The following is an 11,158-nucleotide window of genomic DNA, read 5'->3' as shown; positions in this document are numbered from 1 at the left end:
TTATTCTGCATGGCACCATAGTGCTTGTAACAAAGAAACAATAGAGTAGACTTTACCCGTCAATCACTTCTTTATAGTCTTCAATATCTCACCAATAATTTCCGTCATGGTTCCTACCATGTTCATTCATGGCCGTACACGACAATCACATTTGCAACATGTGAAAACTTTTGGTGTTTTCTTGGGGTTTTGAAATATCCTTAAACTAAACAAATTTCGTTTCTAAATTAGTTTCTATTATTGTTAAATAGTTTTTAAATTGGTATCTAATTAACAACCAAATTTAGAAACTAAATAATTGGTAGTTAAAATCTTAGTTGCTAATTAGATACCAATTTAAAAATTATTTAACAATAATAGAAAATAATAGAAACTAATTTAGAAACCAATTTTTTTTAGTTTCTAAAATGGTTTCTATTTTTGTTTCTATTGTAACTAATTATTTTGGTGTCTAAAAATTGATTTCTATTTCATGATTTTCTTGTAGTGAAAATGTTCCTATTTATTCAGTATAACTCTTTTATAATAATAATAATAATGACAATAATAATAAAATAAAAATAAAAATTAACAATTAATATTTTATCAACTAATCTTTTGTGCATACTAGTCTTCATGAAGGAAGGTTCCTAAAACCTCCTTAGGTCACACATGTTCAATTTAAGTCTTTGTATGTATTGGGAAGTCTATGCAACTATTTAGTTAAATGAGTGAGTACCATTTTGGAATTGGTCAGAACTACACGTATTCTAATCCATTATCACCAATTTTCATTTATTTATTTATCAATTTAATTAATGGCTGCTGGAAAAAGAGAACCATCTTATAGAAAATATATAGTACCTATTGTCCAATCAGTTTTAATACTAATCCCACTCTTTTTTCTATAAAATAAATTTTCTTTTCATTTGTAAACTCCAATATGAATTTTAGTTAGAATTAATTCAAGAGGTAAATAATGACTTAAAAGGGTATGTTTTGAAAAACATTTTTGTGGACAAAAAAATTCTAAAAATAAAATAAAATGAGTTTTTTATAAATTAATCATAATTTATGTATAAAAAATCATTAAATAGAAACCAATTTTAGAGACCAGAAATAATTAGATGTTATATAGACTAAAATAAAGATCATTTTTTTTTCTAATTAATTTTTATTATTATTAAATAATTTTTAAATTGTTGTCTAATTAGCTACCAAAGTTTTAACTACCAATTATTTAGATTCTAAATTTGATAGCAAAAACCTTGATAGCTAAATTAGATACCAATTTCAAAACTATTTAACAATAATACAAACTAATTAACAATAATAGAAACTAAGTTAGAAACCAAAAAAAAACTTAGTCTCTAAAATGGTTAGGATCCACGTAGATATAACCATTTTATATAAATAAGCATTTTATATAAATATCCTGTTATTTTTAACTTTGAAATATTACTTATGAACTAGTTAATAGGTATTACCTATGAACTAAACTAGATGAATATTATTTAGGGACTATACTTATGAACTAGAGTTAATAGGTATTACCTATGAACTAAACTTGATGAATATTATTTAGGGACTATAATTGACAGGTATGCATAATATTTGATTTTTCTTATAGTGTTATATGATGTGCACAATATCAAGAATTTGATAAATATATTTTTATTTAAATAAATAAATATAATGAGTAATAATGAAATGAAACTAAAGTAATATTTGTCTACCTTTAATATAAAAATTAAAAAAAGGTGGAATATAAAGAATAGAGATTAGACTTTAATTATTTTTTTACATAAAAGGGTATCTTTGGTAATAACAATACAAATGTACATATTATTATACAGCAAGGGATAAACTTTCGTAGTAGTAGAATATTCAAAAGTATTTTACCCGTACATTTGTATTTGTGATGTATAAAGAGGTTTCAAGAACGTTTGATGTAGGGTAGTTGACTAGTAGTGTGATGGTATTAATGAATAGATGTTGGAATTCAAAACTAAAATTTGAACATTCATTTGAGTAATTTATGGGGCAAAATTCAATTCTTCATGTCCAACAAATTCTGTGGATGTGCCCTACAAATTTTATCTTATATAGAGAAAATATAATTAATATTTTTTGCAATGGACCAAACTTAGGGGCTACCCTACCCACCTAGGACAAGTTAAATACAGTTTGAATAGACCAACTCATCTAAAAATATACTTAATTGTAAAAATAATAATAAATCAAAATTTTAATTTAGTTGATATTATGTAAAAGTTTGAAATTGATTAACAAAAACATCATTAAAATTTTGAAAAACTAAGTTCACCATTACAAAAAATAATAATTTTAAAGATAAATTTAATTAATTATTATATTAAAAAAATTATATATTATTTTATAACTAAAAAAAAAATATTGGTATTTAAAATGATTTTTAAGTTTATAAACTAACTTTTAAATTAATATCTAAGTAAATTAATAACTAATCAAATACTAGAAATTATATATAAATATTTTATATATTAATAAATTTTTCTATTTTATAAAATAAGGTCTAATTTAATTAATATGATAATTAATTATATTTTATTGATGTGACATTTTTTTATTTTTTTGTTTATTCATTATATGAGTATTCACAGCACTTTCCTCTATTGTTTCAGTGATGACTTCTTTGCATGAAGACAATAAATTAGAAAAAAAGAAACAGAAAGAGAAAAATATAGAATAAAAACAGTTAATAAACACCACAATATAATAAGATACACGCATGCACACAAATATACGAACAGAAAATAAGATCATCCATTTGAAAACATAATTAATTATATAATATTCATGTTAAATAATTAATTATGTTTTTAATATAATTTTTCTTTGGTAAAATTGATATGCAATTAATTATATTTTTAATATTCATATTTTTTATTTTAATAAAATAAATGATTCAAATAATAAATAATAACGAGTAAATATATTTATTTTTTCAATTATTTTCGTAATTGTTAATTTTTATTTTCATTTCTAGTTTTCACTTACCATCATTCCATTAATAAAAGATTAGTTAAATAAGGTGATTTTTACATGTTATGAATAAATATTTGAGAATAACTTTTAACTGACTAATACATTTAGTAGATTCATACGTATTTATGTTAGAAAAGAACATGTTATGGAATTCCTTAGAAGTAAAGAAAAAAACAAAAAATGTGTGTTAAACAATTCCCTTAAATATTAAGACATTCACATGGAGAATTTATATAATCAATTGTATTTGAAAATACAATTATTGTATTATTCTAAAATGGTATATATTTTGCTGAATATTTTATTAATGTATATATTTATTATATATAATAAATTCACTTTAAGACATTAAATATTAGATTTTTAATGTTTACATTTTTTATTATACTAAAATAAATAATTAAAAAATAATATTAAAATAAATAAATAAATTTCACTTTAATTTAAATAATTTATTTTTATTCTTTTACTTTCTTTTTCTTTTCCATTTTGTTACTCTTCGACATCAAATCCACATAAAACTTAAATAATTCATTTTGGCAAAAGGAAAAGAAACTTAGACTCATTTTTTCTTTCCATGTGAAACAAATATTTCTTTTCCTAAATTCATTTTAATAAAATTACAAAGCAGGTTTTCGTATGAATAGTTTCTATTCATATGAAGGAGTTTATGTTTATTGTTGGCAAAATACTATTAAATTTTTTACCTATAAATATGTTTCTGGTAGATTTTTTTTAAAAAAAAATCAAAATTCCATAAAATATTTACCTTTAAAAAAAAATAGTAGTAGAACTTTATCACTAACTTTGATTATAAGATTTTTTTTTTGTTTTTGCCAAATTTTATCACCAAATTTGATGATTAAGTGTGATGGTTTAATTTGAGTAGTATACTGTTTAGTTTTATACTTGCGTATTTTAAACATGAGAGTACAAGAAAATAATTAAATAAAAAATAATTTTAGAAACTAAAATAATTAATTATTATTTGACTAAATTAGATACCATTTTATAAATTTAAAAAATTATTGATATCTAAACTAGTTTCTATTATTAATAAAAAAAAATTATAAAATAGTTTTTAAATTGATATCTAACAATCAGTTACTAAAGTTTTGATTACTAATATTTTAGGTTCTAAATTGTTTGGAATATAAAGTAGTAAGTAGTTAAAACTTTGGTAGCTAATGGTTAAATACCAATTTAGAAACCATTTTATAATTTTTTATTAATAATAGAAACCACTTTTTAAATTTTTTTTACAAAAAATAAAATAAAAATATAATTTTAATATATATATATAAATTTTTTTTCTTACTTTCCTCCTTATGTTGTAAACCCCAATTGTTTCCCCTTTCTCTTCTTCAAAACAATCCCAAATTCTAACTTCCACCTCATTTGCAATCCCTTCTGCTCATGTTATCCTTTGAACTTTGAAATAAAGTTGTAATTAGATAGGTCTCAGATTATTGTTACATACAAAATTTGTATGTAATTACATACGATTTTTCAATATCCGTAAAAATCGTATGTAACTTTTAAGAAGTGATCTTTAAGCTTAACTCAACCTCATAAAACCGACTTATGATGTGAGGTTTGCACCCACTTATATACTATGAAATGCTCTAATATCTAGTGAATGTGAGATATTCAACAGTAACAATTACTTATGTTAGTTTTACATGCGAATTTATGTTTGTATGTAATTTATATATAACTATGTTTTACATACAAATTTTGTCTATTACATACGAATTTCAATTATATATAATATCGGATTTTCTTGTACTGCCACACCCACTGTAGACATATCGTGGTTTACATACCATTACCTAAAGGCTAAGTTATAGTCATCATTTTAAGTCAGTCGATATCAAGTATTTGTCCAGCAGTTGTGAGTTACATCCGCATATGTTAGTCTGGCAGATAATTGACTTGTTTAGTGTATTACATTTGGATTGTGTTATTCTATAAACTGAATGAGAAAATTTCATTTTAAAACATGTTGTGAGTTACGACCTACTATGTTATACAATTAAGTTATATTGAGCAAATTTTATACTTAATACAATGTTTACAAATAATAACAACTTGCATAAATTAAAATATCTCATTAAAACGTTTTCAAGTTCACGTACAATATATTCTTAAATTAAAAAAAAAAACTAAAAATCTAAATATATAATATAATGACCTAACTATTGTATCCATTTTGCCTTCCGTGTACAACATGTGGATGTCTAATATAAATGACCCCCTCGTCCATTAGTTTATGGACTAACTGAGTGGAGTGTGAGTTCCCTCCTAATCTTAAAAAAAAGTAGATTACTTACTCTTAAGAAACATATTTAACAAATAAAAAAGAATGACCTAATAAATTTATATATATATATATATATATGGGCTAGAGAAAACATCTAAAAGATTATTAGATTTATATAGTTTAAGATAATGTTAGAGATTCTACATCGACTAAAGATGAGGAAAATTCATTGTATATAAGTGAGTGCAAACTTCACCTGATGAGTCGGTTTTATGGGGTTGAGTTAGTCTTAAAGTCCACTTTGTAATATGGTATCAAAGCCATTTTGCGCCTATCCTAGCGAGTGTTTGTTAGGCTTATCAGGTCACCCACTATCGGGCCGTTATCGGATCACCCATAATATGTTATCCCACGCACGAGCTGTCACTCTCGGCGTGAGGGGTGTGTTGGAGATCCCACATCGATTAGAGATGAAAACAATTAATTGTATATAAGTGGGTGCAAACCTCACCTCATGAGCCAGTTTTATGAGATTGAGTTAGGTCTAAAGTCCACTTCATAACAGATAATGAGTTTGTAATATTTTGTCTTGTATGTTATAGTTCATTCTTATTCAATGTGATGTATATGGTTGAATTTCTAATATATATAATAGAGAAGGAGTACTTTGAAGGCACCTTGTGTCTCATTACTTGTTGGCCGACCAAAGTGAGAATAAACTTAAAACAAAGAGATGAGAGCATAGAAAAGAGGAGAATTTTGTTGATTATGTGAAGCAACCGGCAACAACTATAAATATAATTATGAGTGGCCGGCTAGATACTCTTTTGCATTTTCATTTTTATTATTACCTTCAATTAATAATTTCAACATGGCAATTTTATGACTCTTTCTCTTTTTTACCTTTGATTTTTCAGTCATTATTTTGTTTTTGGTATGTACAAAAACTCTCACATTATTTAATATTCCATGCAAAAAAAAAATGGATACATACATTCATGTCTTGATTTACTTGTACACTTCTGAAAGATAAAATGGGGATGAAGACATGAGACTCTTTATTAAACCAAATGTTTCACAATGAAGTTCCACTCTCATGTAATATTAATATTAATTCAAGTTTAATAATAATGTAATACTGTTTTATAGTGCCAATCAATAACCAAATTATTACTGATATAATTTTTAAAATAGTTATTATTAAAAATAAAAAATGTTATATATATATATATAGTAGTTTGTGATTGGATGAGAGTGTTATACTAGTGTAAATAACCTATTTTAGAGAAATGATGATAATAAATTTTTAATCTATATATGAAGAGTATTTATCAGGTTCACTGTTGTCAGTTTACATTAACAGTTAAATCTATTATTATTATTATTATTATTATTATTATATATGTGGTATTCATAATTATTTGACAGTGCATCATATATACATCCATAATGTCTATGCTAATTGTTGAGTTTTATTGGACAAAGTTTGTGCCAACAAGAAGAAGCCTAACGACAAAAAATTGGTAAATAATTTCTTAGTGACTTTAAAAGAATTTATTCAAGTATTTGATTTGAAAAATTTCCAAATAAATAAATGAATTTTACAGTAAAACTTATTAAATAAAATAAAAAAAGTTCCAATAAATTATAGTTTCCTTTTTTTTTTCAATCAATCTTGTGTATGAACATCACTCGTGCTTCCAGTTAGTGTTAAATGGGATTTTGTAAAAGTTTTGAGTATTTCGTGCTTTGTTACAAACTCATTGCATAAGAAGTTTCAAGCAATGTTTAAAAATTTGGATAAATTATTGATTCGAGTTCCTGAATGAACCAAGAAGTCACTTACAAAACCACTGAGTTTGACACAGATTTACACCACTTGTGGCAAGTAACAATTGTATAGGAAGATTGTATTGTAATATGAATTGGATAAAGATTTTAAAATATTTATAAAATATGAATTTAGAAAGAAATTGAAATTTTAGAATTTTATTAGAGTAAGTGAATTATTTAAAATTAAAAAAGATTTAGCTTGACTTGGGCTTGAGTACACTTGTGGCTCGATTTTGATCTAGGTACACTTGGCTCAATCTAATGTGGGATCGAACTAACTTAGTTTGACACGGTCCTAACTCGATGTCGCAGTCCAACGCATGCCCAATTCAACTTGACCAAACTTGATTCGATTTGTTTCGCTCCCACCTAAGCCCAATCGAACTTGGACTTGATCTGAGTTGAACCCAACCGAACTTGACTTAACATGGGCCTAACCTAACTCTGTTGAACCTGATTTTGTCTCGACTCGGCTTGACTTGAACCCGGTCAACTTGGCTAGACTTGACTTGACTCGACTCGATTGGGCTCAACTTGACTTGGTCTGAACCGGACTAGACCCGATCTGGTCTTAATCAAACTATGACCCACCTAGACCTAACCCAACTCGACCTAACTCAGATAAATGTGGACTTGTCTCGACTCAAATGAATGTGGATTTACCTTAATTCGGTTCAACCTGAGTCTGGGTCTACTTAGCTCGATCATGGCCCAGGCTGACTCAACTCAACCTAAGCCTAGGTAGACTCGGTTTGATCCAGCTTGACATGGTCTTTATCAAGGTAAGCCGAAGCTGGTCTTGATTGCATTAGGACTAACCTAGGTCTAATCCAACTTGACTAAACACGAGTTGACCCGACTCTGATGAATCTGAACACTACTAAAAAATTAAATAGAAATTAATTTTAAAGACAAAAAATATTATTTGCTATAATTATATAAATTAATTTAGACACTAATAAATTTTTTTAATTGTTAAAATAATATTTAATTTATTCAATATAACAACTAATTATTATTATTTTTTAAATTAATTTTTATTTAATGATTTTGTTGTATTAGTCGGATATAATGGTTACCAATCTACTAAAAAAGGTTTTAATTAACAGTATAACTCTTTTTCACTTAAAAAACTTGAAATCATTCACTGATATATAGTAAGTAAAATAAGTTTAAGTGTCATTATTCAATTTTAACTTCTTCCATAGTCATCACTGATATACCTATAATAATATTATATTATATATATATATATAAATATATATATATATATATATATATTTTAAAAAAAAAGTAAAATTTCGTGAACAAAATAGGGAAAGCAAATGACAAGTCAGGAGAATATTTTATTTTGAAAGAATTGGTCTTTTTCTTATAAAAGAATTATACATAGTGTTTGTCAGTGTTGCAAAGCTCCTCGATAGATGACAACTAGCTAAAAAGCCATAGCAGAATGAACTTTTAACAAACACAAAAACTATAAACAAAGGGAAAAAAGTTGCATGACCATGTTGAAATGCAATTCATATTAAATTATAAACTATGTACAATCATGTTTTACTCCCAGACTAAGAGAATCAAAGGTATTATTCTTCAATAGTACCATTTTTTAATGTTTATTATGCATCTTGCAAGCTAATTTTGAAGCATTTTAAAGATGTCTCTTTGAAAAACACCAACTAAGGTCATGAATCACTCTAATCTAATTTTCTCCATTCTTTTCTTCCAGGTTTCAAGTACCTCAAGTGACAATGGAAGACATAAACAGGTGGCTATTATCGTCTTATTTGAATGAAAGTGTTAACCATGATTTTGCCATCAGAAGGTATTGTCCAGCAAGAATGGAGCAAGAGCAAGGAGGAGAGTGCCAAGATCAAGAGGGAGTGGTTTTTGATGATACTGAGTTATGTTCTTCTGATGACAGCACTCCTTGTTTGGCTTCATCAGAAGTTGATGACTTTGTTGATAGCTTCATCAACATGGATCAGTATGAGAAAGCAGATCAAGGGTACCAAGAGAAGCATAAAAGTTTTGGCCACTTTGTGGTGAGTAATGATGATGATGAGGCTGATGAATACTCCTCCATGAATGGTGTCTTTGGATATCTTCCAACCACCATGGAGGATTCAGAATTGGAGATCTATGAAAATCTCACAACATCCATGTTGGAGGAAGAGGTTGTTGCAATGAGTGACTCTTTGGGTGCAATACCTGAGTTTGTGCATTGTGCCAAAGAGGCCAACCTTGGTGTGGACCAAGGCTTAGAGTTGGTTCACATGCTGCTGGCCTGTGCTGAAGCTGTGGGGTGTAGGGACAACCAGCAAGCTGAGTTGCTGATCAGAAGAATTTGGACTTTGGCAAGCCCTTCAGGAGATGCACTGCAAAGAGTTTCCTACTGTTTTGCCACAGGATTGAAGTGTAGATTGTCACTTCTTCCATATAATGTCATTACAAATGGTACACTCACAGATACTTCCATGGATATGCCTTTGATCAATAGGGAGAATAAGATGGAAGCATTTCAACTTCTTTACCAAACCACACCTTACATTGCCTTTGGTTTCATGGCTGCAAATGAAGCCATATGCCAAGCATCACAAGGAAAGAGCTCAATACACATTGTTGATTTAGGAATGGAGCATACCCTTCAGTGGTCTTCCCTCATAAGGGCCTTTGCTTCAAGGCATGAGGGTCCTCCAATGCTCCGGATCACAGGATTAACCGACCATGAAGATAACTCTAAACTTCAAACTAGCATGAGTGTGCTTGTGGAGGAAGCAAGCTCTTTGGGAATGCATCTTGAATTCCAGACAATTTCTGAGCCTGCATCTCCTTCTCTTCTTACTGTGGAGAAGCTGAACTTGAGAAAAGGTGAAGCTTTATTTGTCAATAGTATCTTGCAGTTGCACAAATATGTCAAAGAAAGTAGAAGCTATCTGAAGGAAATTCTGCTATCAGTGAAGAAGCTAGGTCCAACTGCTTTTACAGTGGTAGAGCAAGACACAAACCACAATGGCCCTTTCTTCCTTGGGAGATTTTTGGAATCACTTCACTATTACTCGGCCATATTTGATTCTCTTGAGGCATGTATGCCAAGAAATAGCCAACAGAGGATGAAGATAGAGAGATTACACTTTGCAGATGAAATTCAGAACATTGTAGCTTATGAGGGTCCAGAAAGAACAGAAAGACATGAAAGGGTAGACCAATGGAGAAGGCAATTAGGCCGAGCAGGATTTCAGGTGATACCATTGGAGTGCACAAGCCAAGTTAGAATGATGCTTTCTGTTTATGAGTGTGATGGATACACATTATCCTGTGAGAAGGGAAACCTTCTACTTGGATGGAAAGGAAGGCCAGTGATGATGTCTTCTGCATGGAAAGTGGCAAGTATGTGATTTTCCCTATTAAATAGTCAGAAGAAGCTAATGAAGAATGCTCATTTTCTTTAACAACTAATTTGATAAAACTAGTCATCTTCTACCTAATCTTCTGCATTTTCCCTCATTGATAATACAAAACTTTCCAAGTATGTTGAATTAGCTATTTATGAAATGAATATGCTTTTTGACCTTTAGTCCTAGAATTCATGTGAAAATGTTTAGGAAAATGAAGGGATAGAGCCATTTTCCTAATACCATTCAAACTTGCCAAGAAATACAGCACATACACTTTAGCAGAACAAGCATTAGTTATTAATATGTAATGCTTCAGAATAATAATTTTTTAAGTGAATTGTTTTTCTTTGAAACTTTTCCTTTTCTCCTCTTATTGTTCATGTTTTTGTTTTTCATATGAAAAAAAAAAATGAGTGCAAATGCTAGTAAGAGAAATTGAAAGAAAAAAAAAACAGAGAAACACCATTTCAACATTTGTCTTTTCCAATTTACTGATATATGCATTAAGTATGTTTTCATGATTCCTCAGATGGATCTAGATGGACAATTTTTATGTAGTTCAAATCAATAAAAATATTTTCAATTTGGTTGACAAACACATGCTAAATCAAAACAAAATGTCATCTTAGCAAAATCTTTTATCTTTAAAATTGATTTC

The 11,158-nt window shown here is 28.0% G+C and overlaps 1 protein-coding gene across 1 annotated transcript; it reads left to right on the top strand.

Annotated features, from left to right (window-relative positions):
• Positions 1–8,739: 8,739 nt before the first annotated feature.
• LOC137828238 (GRAS family protein RAD1-like) lies at positions 8,740–10,500 on the top strand. Its single transcript, XM_068634723.1, has one exon. The coding sequence runs from the start codon at positions 8,854–8,856 to the stop codon at positions 10,498–10,500; it is 1,647 nt and encodes a 548-aa protein (XP_068490824.1). The 5' UTR covers positions 8,740–8,853.
• Positions 10,501–11,158: the final 658 nt, after the last annotated feature.

This window comes from Phaseolus vulgaris, chromosome 11, assembly GCF_000499845.2.
Source record: "Phaseolus vulgaris cultivar G19833 chromosome 11, P. vulgaris v2.0, whole genome shotgun sequence".
NCBI classification, from domain to species: Eukaryota; Viridiplantae; Streptophyta; class Magnoliopsida; order Fabales; family Fabaceae; genus Phaseolus; species Phaseolus vulgaris.
Note: the sequence above shows the minus strand (reverse complement) of the source record. Positions and strands in the feature narration are given on the sequence as shown.